General features: G+C 39.8%; 2 protein-coding genes and 1 long non-coding RNA gene across 3 annotated transcripts; 2 read left to right on the plus strand and 1 right to left on the minus strand.

Moving 5' to 3' along the window:
• Positions 1–114: 114 nt before the first annotated feature.
• LOC124265211 lies at positions 115–8,730 on the plus strand. The gene is made up of 3 exons (XR_006895384.1): positions 115–329; positions 8,318–8,485; positions 8,649–8,730. It is a non-coding gene; the product is annotated as an uncharacterized LOC124265211 (long non-coding RNA).
• Positions 2,151–12,555, minus strand: LOC124265208 (cysteine desulfurase, mitochondrial-like). The gene is made up of 13 exons (XM_046700002.1): positions 12,389–12,555; positions 10,860–10,957; positions 10,417–10,533; positions 10,076–10,213; positions 8,697–8,795; positions 8,370–8,463; positions 7,548–7,682; positions 7,110–7,267; positions 6,727–6,832; positions 6,552–6,633; positions 6,088–6,171; positions 5,690–5,779; positions 2,151–5,091 (listed from the first exon to the last, which is right to left on the minus strand). The coding sequence occupies exons 1-13, from the start codon at positions 12,483–12,485 to the stop codon at positions 5,028–5,030; spliced, it is 1,362 nt and encodes a 453-aa protein (XP_046555958.1). The 5' UTR covers positions 12,486–12,555; the 3' UTR covers positions 2,151–5,027.
• Positions 12,556–14,849: 2,294 nt separating this feature from the next.
• On the plus strand, positions 14,850–19,054 carry LOC124265224 (pyruvate dehydrogenase [acetyl-transferring]-phosphatase 1, mitochondrial-like). The gene has a single exon (XM_046700016.1). It carries the CDS (start codon positions 14,953–14,955, stop codon positions 16,501–16,503), a length of 1,551 nt encoding a protein of 516 aa, XP_046555972.1. The 5' UTR covers positions 14,850–14,952; the 3' UTR covers positions 16,504–19,054.
• The last annotated feature ends 3,134 nt before the right edge of the window (positions 19,055–22,188 follow it).

Consider the following 22,188-nt stretch of genomic DNA (forward strand, 5'->3'; position numbering starts at 1 on the left):
TGTCTGGAGCACTGATGGTACTCCCCACAGCGCAAGCCCCCTCACAGCGCTAGCCCTGTGGCGGAGCTCTCATTACTTTCGTGGTAACATAGCGAACCCCTTTGAGTATGTCGCTGCCGTCTTGCGTTGGGGTGGAGTTTAAGTTCACGACTTCACCTTACTGGGAATGGTGTGGGATTTCAATTTCAAAGGCAGACGACTTGCATGTCAGATTACACAACGATATAATAGCTCCTAATATCTAAACGGGATCTGTATTTTGGACGTCTTCAAACAGATATTTTGGTGGAGGTAGTGATAATGCCATATCTACCAGACTTTATTCAAAGGTGAAATTCATGTTTTGTTCTCTATAAATTACAAACGTGGTCCCGTATTTCATAATCGTTCTTACAGAGTCCACTCAGTGGTGTTTGTGTTTATTATAATCCGTGAAAATACGAGTGGATATCCGAAGGATGTGAGCTTGTGTAAATTTAGGTGGTTGCTTTTCATACAGGACACGCTACTTGCCCTGTAGTACTGACTGACTGACTGAGTTTAGTTTTACGCCGCTTTTAGCAATATTCCAGCAATATCACGGCGGGAGACACCAGAAATGGGCTTAACACATTGTGCCCATTTGGGGAATCGAACCCAGGTCTTCGACGTGACGAGCCAACGCTTTGACCATTAGGCTACCCCACCGCCCCTGCCCTGTAGCAACAACACAGAGGAAGAAAAGGTTGACGCCATTCAAACAATAAGTGCATAACACTCGATGAAGCACAGACTTCTTGCATGAAGACCTCAGACAGTGTATTCTGTAAACATGCCCCCAAAACAGACTATGTTTAGTTGAATGAATTACGCATGAAATAATGTCTCTTATGTGGACAATAGAAACAATCTATAATAAACATCCCAAATATATCGTGTGTTATGCTAGCCGAGAGCCAAGATATATGACTGTAAATGACCGCATCGCGGCTCTCGGCTAGTGTTATTGATATCAAGGGTTAAGAATGATGATACTTTTAATGGTAAGAGTTCCTTACGTACCCTCCACAAATTTTTTACTATAAATGATAGACTAAACTATGTGTATGCTCATCACAAAAATAGGTGGGGTTAGTAAGGAACTCTCCCTTCTTTATTGTAAACGGTGACATTTCGACATAGATTCTAATGTCGTTGTCATCAATTGCTTGACAAAGACATTAGAATCTATGTTGAAACGTCACCATTTACAATAAAGAAGTTGTACATCCATCAAAATTAGCATCATTTTTCATCACCCTAACTTCTAAAATGCCCATCAACTTCATCAAGAAAAAACAATCAAGGGTTTTTGCTTAATGGACTCCCAGAATACTACTGATTGGAATTTGGGCATTAATTACCACTGAGAACAATAATGAATGGAGAATATTGTGCTAATGTAACGGAAATATCCATGGTAGAGAAGCATCAAGGCTAACTTCAATATAGCATTCTCCATCTGGACAGTGCTCCACATCACACTTGTCATGTGGCCATGGCCGCTGCACGCTGGACTTTACCCTATTCACCAGATCTGGTGTCTTGCTGGGCGGTTGGGTAGCCTAGTGGTTAAAGTGTTCGCTTATCATGCCAAAAACCTGGGTTCGATTCCCCACATGGGTACAATGTGTGAAGTCCATTTCTGGACCCCATCATGATGTTGCTGGAATATAACTAAAAGTAAAACTAAACTCACTCACTCCCCTCTAGTTGAAAAGTTTATCTAAAGTAAATAATAAGAGACAAAAAGCTGATTTCTTATCATTGTATTCTTGATGAAAACAGTTTATATGTGTTGCACATTCTGGTCATAATCAACATGTGACTATTTACAACATGTCTGTACACATGGTACAGGTCATGTGGTCAGTGATAGTCGAGCACTGCGTAAACATACATGGTGGTAAAATAATATCAAATCACATGCCACTTCTCAAATCTATGTAACATTCAGGTACATGACACATTGTTTAATATTTGTCCATGTGGTCACAGATTTCAAGAGACGTACATCCTATCACTGTCAAAGGTACTCTAATGAACTGATGCAAGGATGGAATGTGACATCCTTAGTCTTTCAGCCTCTGAGGTGCAAGTCTTCTACATTCCAAACCAATGAAAAATAAAACATATTAAAGTTTCCAAGGAAGGGTAAATGACCCATGGTTAGTCACATGACATATTGCTTAATAATTTTGTACAAAAATGTCATCCATCATATTTATGATGTGGATGTGAATAATACGGACAATGAGTTTGAAGGCCGGTGTACAGCAGGTGCCCTTGCCTACTACACACATTCCACATACTAGCCCTGACAGTAACTTTGCTTGTTTTTCCACATTTGACTTTATTTCCTAGAATATGGACTTTGTGATGTCAGCTGGTCTGTAGAAGGATAGAGAATATTAAATAGTTACATCTGAGTTTGATTTTTGTTCATCCACATGTTAGCCAATATAATTTTTGGTGAACCATGTGAACCTGTTCCTGTTGGGTCTTGCAGTTTCCCATGAAGCATACACAGATGTGTGGTGAACTTGTAAATAGACAGAATATACACTGTGCGCATTGCTCCTTGTCAGCTATTTATCTGTACCCTGTTTCATGCAATCTTTTGATTTTTGGATCCATCACTGGAAATGTTGAGTACAACCAAACAACTAATACAACATGATACAAACAAGTGTTAATGCCCTTATCAACAATAAACACCATCTTTGGTCACGTTGAACAAAGTACATTTTATTACAGTGCTTTTTATCGTACACCAATAGACAATCTTAACCTGTTCAAAGAGTTCCAAGTCCAATCAGTTTTGGAAATGTGTGTGAAAAGGCAGCAATCCCTGAGATCAACTATTGAAAATTTACAAAAACAATAGGAACTTTCCAGACAAAGATGGAATTCATGCTAAAATGTCTTTGAACAGCAGATTGTTTCCATGACTACTCAAAGAAAATACTCTGCTGATAACTATCAGTGATGGACAGTCTATCAACTTTAATAGAAGCATACAAAATTAAAAGCAGTATTACTACAAATACTTAAGCAGGACAGCCAACAACATTGCATGAACAGGCAACATACAGGAAAGATCTTATGTGTGAAATTCACTAGTTTCTCATGACCAAGCTATTTACTGAAGACACTGAACAGAAGTTAACATATTCAGACACTGTCAAACAATCCAAACGTTATTTTACGTAGAGGCCATCCAAAGCTACCAAAATAAGCCAGGCACTGGTTAAAGAGATTATATCCTCACATTTGATGACTGGGCAATAATAAGTTATATATGCTGGTTACAGTATTGACCTAAAATGTGAGTCATAATCACAGCATGATGAAATCAAAATATAAAAATCTTCATAGTAAATAATAATGGCAATTTATAATGCACCAATCCACATGCTGAAGGAAGCTCAAAGCAAACATTATTACCCCGATCAGTGGAGATTTTCTCTCTCTACTATCTCATCTCACTTGGTACCCATTTACTGCTGGGTGAGGGGCTGTGGGGTATCTAATTGTTCAGCGTCCACTTGCTGAAAACCTGGGTTTGATTCCCCACATTTGTACAATGTGTGATGCCCATTTCTGGTGTCCCCTGCAGTCATATCGCTAAGAGTGGCGTTAAAACCATACTAACTCACTCACTACTGTTGGGTAAACAGAGGCATCATCCTCATCCCTTCACTCTCTGTGATGTGTCTTAACCTCATCTAAACTGTGAGCTGTACCACTCGGGGACCACTTAGCACATCAATCGTTAAAGGAAGACTACACAAATAACAGTCCCGCCAGATTTTATTTAGATCCTCTTTCTTGGTCTATTGGTTCCTATTAATATAAATTATATCTATTAATCATGTACTGATCACTTTCACTGTTAATTACACTGAGATATCTGCACACTGGTGTAATTACAAAGCTTGCAACAACACAAAGAATGGCCTTAATTGATGAAAGTCCCCCTTTAAGGGTTCTATATCTCCGTTTCATGAAGCAGTTTAAGTCCTCCTTTAAGGGCTCTATAGCTTTGTTTCATGAAGCAGTTTAAGTTCTCCTTTAAGGGCTCTCTAGCTGTTTCATGAAATAGTTTTAGTCTCCCTTTAAGGCTCTCTAGCTGTTTCATGAAGCGTGGTAGTCCCCTTTTAAAGGCACTATATCTCTGTTTCATGAAGCAGTTTTAGTTCCCCTTTAAGGGTTCTATAGCTTTGTTTCATGAAATAGTTTTAGTTCCCCTTTAAGGGTTCTATAGCTTTGTTTCATGAAATAGTTTTAGTTCCCCCTTAAGGGTTCTATAGCTTTGTTTCATGAAATAGTTTTAGTTCCCCTTTAAGGGTTCTATAGCTTTGTTTCATGAAATAGTTTTAGTTCCCCCTTAAGGGTTCTATAGCTTTGTTTCATGAAATAGTTTTAGTTCCCCTTTAAGGGTTCTATAGCTTTGTTTCATGAAATAGTTTTAGTTCCCCCTTAAGGGTTCTATAGCTTGGTTTCATGAAATAGTTGTAGTCTAGCTCCGTGTATACTACTCAAAACAAGTTAGAGAAGACCCACACTAGGAAGGCTGTGTAGAAACATCCATCAGTAATGACTGATCCTTAAGTTGGATATACCACACAGTCATCAAGAAGTCATTTTGATAGACTGTTTAGACATTCGAGATCCGACATAAAAACTTATCTACAGACTTAACACGAGACACCACTCTATTAACTACACTCACACAAAACATTGCACAAAGCGTAAGCATTTCACAATAGGATATTAATAACTGTGTTGTGAAAACTCCACTGAGACTTCTGATTAAATCACAAACTATATGTTCTCCTTCCTCCGACACTGCAAGCAAGCACCTTGTGTAGCTGTTATCCCACTACATGTAGAGAACCTGACAATGTTTGCGGGCAAGGGTGGTTGGTGCCACCAAAACACACCCCAAGGCAGCAGCAGCTTGCACGTATCGCAGACATACACTGGTGGTTGTACAAGGTTGTGTTTCAGTGCTGTGTCCACTTGATGGATTTGAGATCAACACCCTCCTGAAACATCTCCCACAGAGGACTGAAATAACCAATATAAGTTGCATTAAGTCAAAAGGGGTCATGAAATTTGGACAACAATGACTGAATTGCAGCAGTCAGGAAAGACATGGGGAGACAACCATTGCCCTCTGGGAACCTACATGGTCCTGTTAGGACCTATACTACACTGGTACACCCACAGGGAGACAAGCAAGGTGCACTGGGACCTATACTACCTGGTACCCCCACAGGGAGACAAGCATGGTACACTGGGACCTATTCTACCTGGTACACCCACAGGGGGACAAGCATTGTACAATGGGACCTATTCTACCTGGTACACCCACAGGGAGACAAGCATGGTACACTGGGACCTATTCTACCTGGTACACCCACAGGGAGACAAACATGGTACAATGGGACCTATTCTACCTGGTACACCCACAGGGAGACAAACATGGCACAATGGGACCTATTCTGCTCTGGAATAACTAAAAGGACACAAGCATAGTATGAACTTCCTACCTGGAATCCCAAAAGAGAATGTATACATCAAAGGGTTTTACACCTGAGTCAAATCTTTACACCTTCCTGAATTCCCATGAATCTGCACATATGGTAGACAGCTTGAATCTCACCTCATCTCTCGGAGTCTCTTGACGTGTTGGATACAGCGATCAGCAGTGTAGTCGATCTCCTCCTCTGTAGTGAACCGGCCAATACCAAACCTGTAGCAGTTATTACAAAGAAACGCTTGATGATTTACTCTTGCAGCCATCATGAGACTGCTTGGTAGGCAAGGCAGGATTTATTGTTTATAACAGCTATATGGCAGCAGTCTTGACCAGACAATCCAGTGATTGACATCAAAAGCATCGATCTATATCAATTCAGGCTGACAAATATAATGTGTTCATTTCCAACATTAGCAATATTTAGGACACTTCTGTTATTCACATCGTTAGAGGATATTAATTAGGGAGAACAGATGTCACAGTACAAACACTATTTCCCTTTGACCCATGACCCTGCTGACCTGATAGACGAGTGGGCAAGATCCTCGTCAGCTCCTATAGCTCTCAGTACGTATGATGGCTCCAGGGATGCTGATGTACATGCACTGTTGAGAAAATAGAACCATATATAAAACTCCTGGAAGCAAAACGATATAAAACGAGTACAGTAAACAAAGATGATATGTGTGAAGTAAACAAGGACGATATGTATGAAGTAAACAAAGATGATACATGTGCAGTAAACAAGAATGAATCGAGTGGAGTAAACAAGGACGATGCGAGTGCAGTAAACAAGGATGAGATGAGTGCAGTAAACAAGGATGAGATGAGTGCAGTAAACAAGGATGATATGGGTGCAGTAAACAAGGACGATACAAGCATAGTAAACAAGGACGATGAGAGTGCAGTAAACAGGGACTGGGGTAAATATGAATTTAGGAGTAACAGTAAGTTATTAAGTATTGGTGCAGTTCTCATGTCTCACCTTCCCGAGGACAATGCCACATCTTTGAGTGCCATCAACAAACTCTCCCCTTCCACAAAGGCAAAGGACAGATTAACACAACCTGCAAATCAAAATGATGTTCATGTATTACCCTCCTGAATGAAGACATCAAGTAGACGAGAAACACAACAAGAATCGAGAGAATGTAGGTTACCTGGGTATGTTTGTTCTGGATCCCCATTCCTGATGACCTGCGGCACCTGAGCTGTGATCCGGTCTATCAGCCTCTGAGACAGCTTGTTGATCCTCTCGGTGTCATACTGTCAACAACACACAGAGAAACCCAAATGGTTTATTGGTATCACGACTGCTCTATGAATGAGATCACTCCACATCAGCCTCTCTCAATGAACTTTATATAAACAGATTGGTTCTGTTAGTACGACATGGTGACCAGTACCGACTACACATATGTTTTGAAGTCACTCATATTAAATTATTAAAGCACTTGAAATGTAGAAAGGAAGTCTTTGGGAAATGCACAGAAGAGGAAGGCCTCATTATGGTCTGCCCAGTAAGAGAGTATACCACACTCACTTCCATTTCTTTGTCTGCCACCTCACAAGCCGCCCCAAACCCAACCACGAGGGGGGTGGGGACAGTACCACTCCTCATCCCCCTCTCTTGCCCTCCCCCGCTCTGAGGGGCCTCCACACGCACTCTGGGGCGTCGACGCACATACAGGGCACCTACACCTGCAACATAAATGTGTGTGTACAATTTGGGAATATTAATTGAAATTTGCTTTTATGTGTACAATATTTCTATTATGACATTACAATTCCTTAACCATAAACAGTGCCTACATTCTCTGATCACAGTTCTCTCAGACATGTTTGGGGTACTGTTCCACCATCAAATCATCTTGGGAACATGTGACCCTTTAATCGATTTCACCAGCTAAAGTCATTAGGAATCTTACACCACTGGCAAATATTACCCCTTTCTGCATACTACCATGTTTCATTCACTGACCTTTGGGGCCATACACCTTGTGTCCGCTGATGGACATCAGATCGATCTTCATGTCGTTCACGTCCACCGGGATCTTCCCCACAGCCTGTGCTGCGTCTGTGTGGAAGAACACCTTCCTTGACCTGCAGAGGTCACCTGCAGCAGCACAAGGTCAAGGTCACAAACATTTCACATCATGACGAATGTTTCAGATTTGTGGGATTACTGAGAATTCGATGCCCTGAAATTTCCTTTGAAACAAACAGTGAGGTTTCTGAACATCAAATACACAATAAAATCCGAAAACACACAAAACAAGGTTTATCTGCATTGTAAAATGCAAAATGCATCAGTAACTTTTCAAACTCGCAGAGGTGTGAGACAGAAGTGACATCACTCTGGAATGCCACAACATCATGAAACAAATGGATACCTCAGTCGTCCATGACAACTGAACCTGGCTGTTAACTGGAATACAGAAAACCAACCCACCAACTTGATAAATTTGGTACAAATTTTGGCTATGGAATGTTACCAATCTAAGTATGAAAATACTCCTCAATAAACATCCATAACTTTGCGTGTTCAAATCACATTTATCAGACTGCACCCTTATTGAAATCAGTGTTACATGTAACCATTACAATAACTCAAGCTGTGATTATAAGGGGCATTTGTCAGGACCTTGCATTTACATACAGGCATTAATCTTGGATTCCATTTAGAATTAAATAATATTTTGTTCAAATGTGGGACTCTTTAAAGTTTAATTAATTATTTTACATTTTCAGGAGTATTATATAATTTCATCGTTATACAGGGATTTGATAGATAATGACGTACCAATCTCCTTGACCGGCTGACAGACGCCAATCTCGTTGTTGATGAACATGACGGACACCAAGACTGTATCTGGTCTGATGGACTCCTCCAACAACTGGGAAGACAGTAACACCATGGTCAGTCGTGTGTTCAACGCCCGTCAATACATGCTACGTTACATTGAAAAAAAACTGGTAAAGTTTCTTGTTTCTGGTCTTTTAACAAGGACAGTGGAGGTTGTGAGTGGAGATTGGATTATACAAATACAGTATATTTTTTAAATGTCCATCACATTTTCAGTACTTTCAAACAAGAAGATGTCTGGCAGCACTCAGTAGAGAACGGTACCTGCATGTTGACAATGCCGTTAGTCTGCACCGGGAGGTAAGTCACATCGAAGCCTTCTGCCTCCAAAGCCCGACAGGAATCTAACACACACTTGTGTTCCTGGAATACATTCATGCAATCAGAATCTTGTACATACACTGCTAAGTCTGACAGGAATCTAACACACACTTGTGTTCCTGGAATACATTTATGGTGTCAGAATCTTGTACTTACACTGCTAAGACATTATGTAAGGATGTACATACACTGCTATGTCATTATGTAAGGATGTACATACACTGCTATGTCATTATGTAAGGATGTACATACACTGCTATGTCATTATGTAAGGATGTACATACACTGCTATGTCATTATGTAAGGATGTACATACACTACTATGTCATTATGTAAGGATGTGGGTAAAAGATGGCCAGGTTAGTAGTGTTTAAATGCTGGGTGCAGCATGGGTTGTAACGTGTGTATAACGAGGTGTAATATATGTGTGTAATATGAGCTGTAACATGTGAAAATAATTTGAACTGTAGGTGACATGAACTGTAACAAATGTAATATGTACTGTACTGTCTGAATATAACATAATGTGTATCATGTGTTTGTAACCTGAGCTGTAACATGTGAGTGTAACTTGAGCTGTAACATGTGAGTGTAACTTGAGCTGTGGCATGGGTGTGCAACACAGGCTGTAACATGTGAGTGTAACTTGAGGTGAGGTGAGGTGAAATTGGGTTTAACGTCGTGCTTGAGAATATTTCGCTCATATGACGACGTGCATGTGTGTGTATGTGCAGCTGCTTGTACTAGCCCAGACTGAAGCTGGTTTTATAGTGCTAGCCCACTGAGATACCATGCCGCAGTGAAGCAGGAATACCCCACTCAGACACATTATACTGACTCCGAGCCGACCAGTCCTTGTTGTACCCATTAATGTCAGGCGCTGGGGATCAACAAGTACCATATTTTAACGTCTTTTGGTATGACGTGGTCAGGGATCGAACCCGCGACCTTCCGCTCTCCGGGCGGACGCTCTAACCACTACACCACGGAGGCGGTTAATGTGTATCATGTGTTTGTAACCTGAGCTGTAATGTGTGTGTAACTTGAGCTGTGGCATGGGTGTGCCACATAGGCTGTAACATGTGAGTGTAACATGAGCTGTAACATGTGAGTGTAACTTGATCTGTGGCATGGGGATGCCACATAGGTTCTACTATGTGTGTAACATACGCTGTAGCTAAGTGTGCAACTTGAGCTGTAACATGTGTAACATGGGGTGTGGCATGAGCTGTAGCATCTGTGTGTATCATAGGATCTAGTATGTGTGTAACATAGGCTGTAGTACTGAATAAGAATAGAACAATAAAATATTGGATACTGACGGTTTGGGTTGTGATCACATGCTTTTTCTTATCCTTGTAGAATCTGGCCACCCCTTTCACTGCAATGTTGTTAGATTCAGTGGCTCCACTTGTGAAGATTATCTCCCTTGGATCAGCACCGATGACTGATGCCACTTGCTGTAGAAACAAAATGAAAAGAGCTTCAGCAGACTTTACAGGTGCAAATTCAGTTCTGCAATGTTAATGTACAGTAACACCACAAAATAAATAGCGTTTAGTAAACCAGTGCATACGTTTGTAAAGGTAGAAACTGCAGGTTCTGAAGATGAAAGTTGGGATATACTGGGAAACACTGACACAGCACTGACAAGGTGAATTACCTTTCTTGACTTCTCCATCGCAGCCTCACTCTCCCAGCCATATGCATGTGTGCGGGAGTGGGGGTTGCCGTACAAGCTCACCATATAAGGAAGCATTGCGTCCAACACACGGGGATCCTGCAATTCGGGAGCAAAAGTAACAATAACAAATACTGAATTCTCAAAATATTCATTTATCGGCCAAGCAAACACAACAGCAGATTGAGAGATATGTCCCTTGGTGCTCAGCCAGAATCTGCTGTCATAGGCGTGAAATCTTTTCAAATGTACTTCCACATGCTCATAACTTTCATAAACTTCCATCAGGTATTTCATTCACTTGCATTAAAGATTTCATACACTTGTGCCTCATGGATTTCTCCACAGTGAGCTGATCTTACTGAAATACTGTTCAACATGGAATAAAACCTGAACCCCACGCCACACACACACACATAAAATACCATTGGTGTTGTTGCCTGGGCATCCAGATAAAGGGGACGCTGGTCAGCTGATGGCATGTCTTTCCGAAAACCTTCCTGTTTCTCCTCTTTCTTTAATGCTGAAAAAAATTCAATGATCAAGATTATTTCATTTTCAAACATGTCAACTAAACATGCTAAAACAGGCATGTCTCAAAGTTTCCTGATCCCAGTACTATACTGATCAATACAGGAACACCTTATTATTTATTATTATTTATTTATTATTATAGGATATTTATATGGCGCACATATCCAGGCAACTAGTACATGTTCAAGGCGCTAATATTTTTCCCCTCGATCATTGGATGTCAATCTCAATGGCACGCCGTATTATCAATCTCAACTGCCTGGGGAGTATACAACTCTTGCAGCCACTAGGCGCACCGAGTTATTGTGGCTTTCTCATCCTAACGAGGTACCCATTCACAGCTGGGTGGACTGGGACACATAGTCACAGTACTTTGTCCAAGTTCACTGCATGTTGCACAGGGTTTTGTGCTGTACACTAGGGGTTGTGACAACTCTGAAAGAATCTGCACACAAGTTGACTCCAAGGTTTTTACACCCGGTCACAGGTGGGCTCGATCCCGACACCTCAACCTCGCTGGACCACTAGCCTGGCGCCTTAGCCAGCCCGACCACCGCGATTAACTTGTCGTATCCCAGCTGCATCACTGATGCACATTATATCAATCGCTGGATTGTCTGGTCCAGAATTAATTGTTTACAGACTGCTGTCATATGGCTGGAATATTACGGGGTGCGGCATTACCCAATAAACAAACAAAACAAATCAGAATCTGTCCAGCATGCATGAATGTGGGGTAGATGGGACTGTCCTTTTGGGGACATATCTGAATCTTGGGACTCCCTATATCGCTAACATTTGGGTAGCTGAGAGCAGCAGTGGGCTCCTACAGTCAAGTAATAACACATCATCACATTAGAGAGTCATGTCTTGATTGCAGGAGTCCATCGCTGTTCGCGGCTTACATAACGCTCATGTCTTGACTGTCTGTGCACACCGCTGTTTGCGGCTCATGTGTTGACTGTCCTTGCCCATTGCTGTTCGCGGCTTACATAACGCTCATGTCTTGACTGTCGGAGACAATAGCTGTTCGCGGCAAATATAGGGCCATGGCAGCAACCTCTTGATGCCCATATTCCATTTGAAAAACATTTAACAGTAATGAAGTTACTTGACATAAAACATACTGACTGGAGGGTATGAAAACTATGATATCTATGATTGTCGTATGTTTGCGCTAGGTCGGACTGGAAGATGTTATGAACGCATAACTAAAATATGAAAATCAGATCGAGAAGAAAAATAGAGAAAGACAGCTTAAAATGTAATTGAAAACTCTGTCGGAAGATTTTACATTGTGTTGAAAAGAAGAAATCCAGTTCTGAACTTTCTGTTACCGGCAGAATTCATTTCAAATACAAAAATGACAGATTCCTGAAAAAAATAGCTTATTGCGTCAACTAAAGTATTACACCTTTACCTGTTAAACAAGGAGATGAGTGGAATCCCCTTGTGTAGTTCCTCAGGCCATTGTGTTTAGAGAATAGTCTCAGACAAGGCACAACCCTCGTCAACATCGCGTTGATAGAAAAACGGGTATAAACGAAAACTAAATATGCACAACCACTTGCTTCATGGGCGCCGCCATGACTTACATAAATAATAGTACTTTTCCCATAACAAGAATTATCTGCATTCTAACCCTTACACGAACGAGATGCCGCTTGCCCTTGCAACGTGGGTTATTTGTTGTGATGTTCAGTCCCCTTCTCCAGGATCTGCTGCGGCTAAAAAAACTACAACATAATGCAGTTAAAAATACAAAAAACAGGTCGCAATTCAAGAAGTTGCATCCTACTACTAAAGCAAAACAATACTGAAATTAGAAGAAATTATACTTATAGTCTGTTTGCGTTGAAAACGTACCGATGAATTTCACTCTAAACAAAAAAGTAAATCGATTAAAGCGAAATTAAGATTGCAAATCCTCATAATTTTACCTTGCCAACTGAACATTCAAATCTCAGAATTTTATTCAACTTAGGATAAAAGTTGTTTAACAAACGATCATAGTTTCAAATCGCTATTATTGGTTTTTATTACAAGGGGGTATGCACATTAGATCTGTGCGGTTTCTCAAATGTGGAGCCGCTTTCTCTAACAGTCTACAATAAGCACAATCGTATAATTAATATTTACAGTGTAATAAACAGTTTGCTGACAACACTTCAGACATTATCTATAATCACTACAAATATCAGTAATGTCATCACACTGCCATGAACATCTTCAATTGTATAAACTCAAATATCCTTCATGAATTTATATATTGTCCTTGTAAATATTGTTGTGCATCACTAGCTAGATAACGCGGAGTTTATCTACACAGAAACGTCGCGTCTATTGCAATAACAAAGTTTTCTATCCATTAAAGTGTCCCTCTTCATCACAAACCGCTTCCCTTTGATGTTGTATCGTTAGGGTGTCTGGGAAGAAGGAAAACACAGTTCTGTTGAACTCTGAATGTATATTATATATCACCTGTAGTGACTGATGTTGTACGTTCCTGAAGGTTCATCCGGGTACTTCAACCTTCGGCAAGACCTACCAACACTGCCTTCTCGAAATCCAGCTTTCTGCGCTACAACCACTGGATATAAGACTCCGGATTACCTAAAAACGAATTGCATCGATTGAAAATAGTGATTATACATGTACATCAAAAGTATATCCTTATGTCCTGATCATGCTTATAAATACTCACAGCTTTGTAATCTGATGTTCTTCTTGCGGCATCAGAACTTGGAGGACTGGAAAAAATGTGTGTATTGTCAGGAGTTGATAGAACGGACTTCGGACAACCTACAGGGTTATATGACATTTCGTGAAAACATTGCACAAACATACTTAGAGATGAAACACCATCAGATAACGGCCGTTATAACCTTGAATGTATCGTGTCATAGTTTATCTGTAATGGACAATATACTAATGAAGACAAATGTATAAGTATTATTTTATATAAATGTGATAGAAAAATAAACAAATGTATTATTGTGTTCGTTCTAGATGAATACTTACGTCCAATTCAAGGTCTTTAGGGTCCTTTGGCCTCAACTTCTTCCTGTTTCTACTGGCCTTGATTCTTCTGTCTCGTGGGTTGTGTACGATTGTATCCTTTATCTAAAATTTAGTTAGTTTAGTTAGAGAAAAAATTGATTACAAGAACTACGTGGATTATACTGGAATACTGTAAAATGTAACAGGTACCTTTTACTTGCGAACCAGTAAAGATCTATCCATCTCAGGTCTTGTTGGATGACCCTTGCCTATTTGCTACCCGTTGGGGTAGAAACAAAGACATTTCTGTTCCAACATGTATGTAAGCGACCATGATGAGTGATCAGTGTAGGCAATGTGACGTCACACAGCCCCTTGGAGGACTAGGTCCCGGGACTAAGGGGCCGTTCATAATTTATGGCTAGGGTGATGCTGATTTTAGTGTGTGTGTGTGTGTGCGTGCGTGCGCGCGTGTGTGTGCTTGCGTGTGTGTGTGTGTGGTTTTGGGTGGGGGTGGGGGTCGGGGTGTCAGCCATTTGTTCTGGGAGGTAGGGGGGTCGTCAATTTTGTACTCATGTTTCTTGGTGGGTGTGTGTGTCAACAATATTGTACATTAAAATATTTTTAAATTATGCTTTAAAGATATGGGAAGGGGAGGGGGTCATTGACTTTGTTCATGACATGCGGGGGTGGGGGTGGGGTCACTTACTTTGTACATAAGTCTTAGCGGGGGTCATTCACCATGTACATGCTTCTCCATACAAATCATCGTCACCCCCACTAGCCATAAATTATGACCTATGCTGTATAACTCGTCTGACGTTCGTAGCAAGAATATTTCATCTGCGCGTAAATACTTTTTAGTGCGCCACCTGGGAAGGTTACCCATGTCATTGACAGCAAGCTTGCTACAGACAAGTGTGTTTTTCCCCTGTACATTGAAAATGCTGAACTGTGTAACAAGATTGTTTCCATAATCAGGTCATGTATGCGCGGCTAAATTTAGTGTGCAGTGGGTGTGAGTTTAAGTGGACAAAGATCAATACATTGTCAAGGTGTCAGAAAACGCGAGTGTGGTGCTGTGATGTCAAGAGTATTCGACGAATTTCGACGCGAGGGACTTTGAATATAAGTCAAGTTCGATGGTATACACTGAGAAGTTTCCGTGGTCCCGATCCAGTGAAGTTTCCACGACTTACTCCACAGCATGTCACAGCGATATTACAAGCGAATGAAACGTCCGTGGAAGAAACATACGGACCTGTCAAAGGATTCGAGACAAATCAACTTCAGTCAAATAACCCGATAGAAGACCGTCGTGGGGAAGCAAAGTTATTGACAACTCACAGTAAGTGGGGAGTTGGTGGCCGCTATTTGTTTGGTATGTTTGATGGCCATGCAGGTAATTCATGCGCCCAGTCTATTCGTGAACGTCTATTTCACTACATAACGGTGACTTTATCTTCCCCTGAAACTTTGCATGAAATCAAGGACGATAAGCTGAATTTGAATGAAAAACTTTTGCATCAGTATAGAAGTGGGTTGGACTATTACAATAAAGATCTAGCAGATATTCAACAGAGAAGTTTGGCAAAGTTTGCAAGTGAAACCCTAGCAGTACATGGTGAAGAGGACACACTTGTGGACAATTTGACAAATGCTTTTGTGAGGTTAGATCAAGATATTTGTTCAGAGGCATTACCAGAACAAAACTCTAATTTGAACTTTCATTGTCTGCAGTCAGCCTTCTCTGGTGCTGTGGGTTGTGTAGCATTTGTGGATGGGATCGATGTGTACATCGCCAATGTTGGTGATGCTCAGGCAGTGCTTGGTGTTAATACTCATGGAGACGAATGGGAGGCAGTTTCTCTCAGCAATTTGCATAATGCTGATAATGAATCAGAAGTGAATCGGTTGTTCAGACATCACCCGAATGAATCGGGTAATATTTTGAAGAATGGGCGTTTGTTTGGTGACTTAGCACCACTGCGTGCTTTTGGAGATGTTCGGTACAAATGGGCAGCTAAAGATCTGAAACATATTGCAAATACAGTGCGGTCGCCGCAGTCTGCCATCAGTATCTATGGCAACCGACTTATTCCGAGGAATTATCACACCCCACCATATCTGACTGCTGAACCGGAAATAATCCACCATCGTCTTACACCAAGAGACAAATTTCTTGTTCTAGCATCAGACGGGTTATGGGACACGTTATCACCTGAGAAAGTTGTTCAGCTCGTTGCCGGACACTTAGATGGGCGGCAGGTATGGGTCAACTTCCATCCCCCTCAGGGCACCACCATGAAGGATATCAACGAGATGCTCAAACGAAGGAAATCAAGTCTTGCCAATATCACTGTGGATGCAAATGTAGCTACGCATTTGATCCGGAACTCCTTGGGCCCTGAACATGGACAGCTTTCAGCACAGTTAACACTCCCAGACAGTATCGTGAGATTCTACAGAGATGATATTTCTGTGACAGTGATTTACTTCGATTCCGATTACATCATTGATAAGGCTTCAGTGTGAATGTAGTATTGGAAAATAGGTTTACTGTTGTTGATGTGTTTGTTATTGCTGTGGAAAGACAGTGAACTGAATGCCACTGTTGTTTGTTTTATACTGCATATGGCCTAGGAGGAGAGTGATGCGGACACTTATCTTCTTATAGACCTGCTAGTGCTATTCTTCTCATGCCCTTGTCCCCCCCACTGATCACTGAATGCCACTGTTGGTTAGGCCACAATATATTAATCATTCAATCAAGTCTCCTTTCCATAGAACGATCTTTGAGACAATCATAAGTCCAGTACTTTAACCCAGACTTACCACAATATAGTATCCCTTAGATTAATTTTGAAGAATGGGTGGCAAATTTTGAAGAATATTTAGATGGGATGGATCAATTATCATATTTTAATATACAGACAAACTGTATGGATGAACAACTTCTTTATTTGGTATTTTACTTATTAAAACCAACTAGTCTTGACATCTGTGAACACCAGCACTCTATGGGTGTTTGAATCCACACAGGTTTGACTGCATCATCGCAGGTAATTAGGGACAGTAAAGTAAGGCAAAGCTGGGCATTTGTCAGTGAGGCTTTCAGGGAGAAAATGTACTATTGCCTTGATATATTTATAGAACTCTTCAATCAATGGAGTTCTAAAATTACTAAATACCAATAGTCATTTCCATTGAAAAATCACAAAAGGTTTTCTAAATAAATACATCTAGTCAGTGAGCACATTTTTGTATCACATCACTGGGGTTCTATTTCACCCTGTAATGACAGTGCTGCATTTTGGTGTTTGTTTGGCTCTGACTATGTTTCTAGGTTTGTGTGCGCTGTACCCATCCTCGTGGGTTTCACTGCAACGGTAGACATGAGCCCGGCATCACTCCTGGCTTGTTTAACCTGACACGCTGCCATACAACAAATAATACACCCATCACACTCACAAATATTTTACCAATTTATGTTTCATTCTGTTACTAAAATTAAGAATACTGGAAGTCTTTTTGCCCCAGTTGTCATTTGGACCTGGGCTTGATTTTTGAAGCTCTCTTAGAGCTAAGATAGTCGTGTGAGTTAATGTTAATGTATGGCACTTACGACCGTCTTAACACTAGGAGAGCTTCGAAAATCTAGGTGCTGGACTATTAGGTGCTCCTGATCTAGTGACGGAAGTGTATTTATCAGACCCAGCACAGGTATCCATACCTTGAGCATTAAACACGACCACATGATGCACAATATGCTGCAGTGTGTGTCCGGTCATATCATGAATATTGCTTAAGTCAGGATAGTCAGGATTGCATACTGATAGAAGTAGTGAGGCCAAGAAAACACTGTTTATGTTTCAGGTGACATGGAGCCAACAGATATAGGTCTGAAGGTATTTTAAAATATTAATGTGCAATTTATTGTTGGCTAGTTTCAAAATTTAAACTGATGCAAGTTGCCCGTTTGTCAAGTTGTGTGTCGCTCTGTGTCATACATAAGTGATTCCAAAACATGCACTGGAACAGTGAAGCAAAAAATCACATGCTTGTTCTCACAAATGATTAATACCCATTCAGCTGAAGAAGTACGAATCCAATTATAAACATGGCTGCCATGGCATTTTATGTATGTGTGTAGTTAGTGGTGATTCTCAACTGATGAGTTTTAATTGTTACTTTCATTTGACCTTCTTTTACACAAGCATTTATGTAGATTACTGATGAAATTTGGAATATTTGTGGCTCCATTACTGGGTTCAACGTAGTTATCTTTTCAGTATAATGAATTTACATTTCGTTTTTACCTTCCTCTTATATTCGCTCATCCTTGCGTCTGTTACATCTTCACTGAAATGGCCATCTTGAAGAAGAAGCTGTACTTTAACTAGTGTGTTTCTCATCTAATGACGTATTTTGTATTGTTTGTTAGTTTTGTTTTAGTCATTATTATTTATGCAGAAAATATTTAAATATCCATAAAGGCATCAGCTTTGTGTTCAGTGGCTGTCTTTGTTTACAAAGACATTTTAACTGTTTACTTCAGGTGAGCTACAGAGCCTAAGCATTTTCTTTTGAACTCAGGAGAACACCATATGTTGAGTTAAGCCTAATGTGTCAAAATAAAAGATGATTTCAGAGATTTTCTGGGAGCAATTTTGTTTATAGTTGAACATGGGCAGACTTAGACTGATCCTCATGCTGATCTTGTCAGTTGTATGTAACGAGATCAGATATGATCGCCTTTGGGAACAGTGATGAGACACTTCTGCATGTTACATTTTGTCCAGAAGTTTGTAAATCAGTGTATATTGTACATTATTGTTTACAATGTATTAATCACATTTCCCTAGTTTATCTATTGTCCCTGTATTGTGCAGCATATCATATGTCTCAGTATTAATATGGTAACAGCAAGTTACCATGGATGCAACGTAATCAGCAAGACAAGGAATGTGAACTTAGATAATGTTTCACCTGGTTGTGATGGGAGATGATGAGATGGACAGATCCAATTCAGTTTTATATTTCTGTTTTATTTTCTGCATGTTAAATTAAATATCTATCACAGGCCTATCTGGTCCAGACTCAGTTATTTGGAGATGTCGTCAATTGCTGATGGGGAGTGCAGCGTGAACAAACAAACAAACAAACAAACAAACAAGCTGATTCAGTTGTGACATCAGTCAGTCGTTTCAGCACAAGAAACTTCTGCAATTATATGTTCAGAGAGATCCAGAGTCTACATCAGTCCAGTCTACACTACTTACTACTACTACATTACTATTAACGGTACATGGCATTTTACATTTCATCAAGGATAATACATGTAACATTTGATGAATTATTGATGCCGTTATTAATAATTTGAGATTTAAAAAAAAAATGAGGATGGGGAAATAGAGTGGTAAGGGAAAGTGAAAGGGTGCAGAACAGAGACTACACTTTCATATTATTTGAGGTACCGGTAATCAGTATGCTACACATTCATAATATTTGAGTTAATCTGTATGCTACACTTCCATAATATTCGAGTTTATCAGTATGCTACACTTCCATATTATTAGAGTTAATCTGTATGTTACACTTTCATAATATTTGAGTTAATCTGTATGCTACACTTTCAAATTATTTGAGTTTATGAGTATGCTACACTTTCATAATATTTGAGTTAATCTGTATGCTACACTTCCATAATATTTGAGTTTATCAGTATGCTACACTTCCATAATATTTGAGTTAATCTGTATGCTACACTTTCATAATATTTGAGTTTATCAGTATGCTACACTTCCATAATATTTGAGTTAGTATGCTGCACTTTCATAATATTTGAGTTTATGAGTATGCTACACTTTCATAATATTTGAGTTAATCTGTATGCTGCACTCTCATAATATTTGAGTTAATCTGTATGCTACACTTTCATAATATTTGAGTTTATCAGTATGCTACACTTCCATAATATTTGAGTTTATCAGTATGCTGCACTCTCATAATATTTGAGTTTATCAGTATGCTACACTTTCATAATATTTGAGTTTATCAGCATTTTACACTTTCTTGTTATGTTAGTTAATCTGTCATCATGGTCATGTCATGGCAGACTAACGTTAGTAATATGAAAGAATCAGATGTTCATCAGCTTTTTGAGAAGTATATTATGACTCACTGTAAGATGTCTAAATTAATCCTATTGTTAACTCAGTACGACCTTTTGAAAATGTATGCAAGGCTTAAAGAGAAATTTGAAAGATTTACTAACACCAAGAAACACTTTCAGTTCAGCTTGGCACCACTGCTTTTTAAATTTGTTGTGAATAACTTATTGAAGTCTTATCAAGAAAACTAGACAAAGAATTGGTCTGTCCTTAATCTGTTGTTTTGATGTGCTTTAACACAAGGTGGAATTTTGTTTATTTGTTAGAAATGAAGCAAAGATTGGACCACGGTGTTTCTACATTGATTTTCTGGGAAGCCTGAAGTTTCAGACTTTGGTGTGCAACCCTATCCAGGCTATGGGGTTTGTCCATGTAATGAAGCATAGCCACATAGATATTCATACAAATTGATCGTAGTTTCATAGGAGTTTCAAAGGACATTACCACAGTGATTGAATGCAGTTTTATGCCTTTTTAACATTATTCCAGTAATATATTGGTTAAGGCGTTCGCTCGTCACGCTGAGGACCCGGGTTCAATTCCCCAGATGGGTACAATGTGTAAAGCCCATTTCTGATGTCCCCCTGCCGTGATATTGCTGGAATATTGCTAAAAGCGTTTAAACCTCCACTCACTCACTCACTCCAGAAATGGCCTGAAGACATTGTAACAATTTTGGGGAAAGAACCCAGGACTTTCTGCAAACACCTTAACCACCAGGCTAGCGCAGCTCCTGTCACTACCATCAGCAGGATGCTATGAGCAGCACATTGGTGGAGACGAACCATCATGTTTTGGTACATTTGACAGCTACTGTGTATTTGTAATTTTACTAATTACAAATAGTCAAGTGTCATGTTGAGCTTGGATGTCTCGAATTTACCTTTCCCAAACCAACACAGTTAAAAACATATAATATCGAAACACTCACTCACTTTCAACTTTCTTTTATGTTAATTGATTAATGGTTAAAACAACTAAAAGTTTGCTGGCAAATCCAGTATTTGAGAACTGACGCATATACAGACGCCATATTTGCGGCGCCTTCCTTACAACATGAATTACATGTACAGTGAAGGCTACAAACTAATCGATGGATGTATTGCTTAAAGCAATAGTACATGATACTTATATTTTATTATTTATGGCAATTTGGGGGCCAGTTTGAAAGTAGTATGAAGAAAGACTGCTTGATTACATCTTGTAATGATCTCTCATAACTTCATGTTTGGTTTGGGGAATTGGCTTTGTTAGTTGCCGGCCGCGATAACTCTAATTCGCCACAACACACCAAGGGTCGACTGTATAGCTGTGAATGTGTGAATATCGGTCACATCGGTCAGCCTCAACAAGGTCACCCTATAACAATAACCAACCTTGTATGTGCGAGAAGTTTTCTATAAATATCGGTGTTGAACAGTTCCGCATAGGAGACCTTTCATGTTTGATAACCACGACGGTATTGAGTGAGTGAGTTTAGTTTTACGCTGCACTCAGCAATATTCCAGCTATTTGGCGGCGGTCTGTAAATAATCGAGTCAGGACCAGGGATCAACAGCATGAAAATCTATCTACGCAATTGAGATAAGATGACGTGCCAACCAGTTCGCAGTTCGCAGACTCCTTAAAACAACAGTATTTACGGTTCAATGAACAGATTAGCTACTATATGTTACCTACACATTACAATGGAATAGTCCAAAGAAAAATAAAGAAAGAAATGTATTATTTACTTTGAAAGGTGGCCGACAAGACATTATTTTGACTTTTGATTGCTGCAATAAAAAAAAACCAGTTGATTTTCATAAACATTTGGGTTTAACCATCTCGTCTAACGGGAGTTGGCGTCATCATATTGAAAGCATTGTCAAAAAGACATCTAAAATGATTGGAGAATTTGGGAAATTAAAGTTCCTACTAAATAGAACAACAACTTCCTTACATTTTGATAATGGATTGACCATATGTCCAACACTTTATCATTTGTATACTGGCCCTCGTATGTACATGTACAACTTGTAAAACGTGAAATGGGCCGGTGGCCCCA

The sequence above is a fragment of the Haliotis rubra genome, unplaced genomic scaffold (assembly GCF_003918875.1).
Source record: "Haliotis rubra isolate DU_JTF1 unplaced genomic scaffold, ASM391887v1 Scf967, whole genome shotgun sequence".
NCBI classification, from domain to species: domain Eukaryota; kingdom Metazoa; phylum Mollusca; class Gastropoda; order Lepetellida; family Haliotidae; genus Haliotis; species Haliotis rubra.

Bases quoted from the DNA above. Each gene is read 5' to 3' on its own strand.
- LOC124265208 (XM_046700002.1), bottom strand. From the start codon at position 12,485: ATGTTGACGAGGGTTGTGCCTTGTCTGAGACTATTCTCTAAACACAAT. The intron at 10,958-12,388 runs GTAAAGGTGTAA...AATTTTTTTCAG, and splicing joins CTCATCTCCTTGTTTAACAG to CATTAAAGAAAGAGGAGAAA. The intron at 10,214-10,416 runs GTAATTCACCTT...TTGTTTCTACAG, and splicing joins CGATGGAGAAGTCAAGAAAG to CAAGTGGCATCAGTCATCGG.
- LOC124265224 (XM_046700016.1), top strand. From the start codon at position 14,953: ATGTATGCGCGGCTAAATTTAGTGTGCAGTGGGTGTGAGTTTAAGTGG.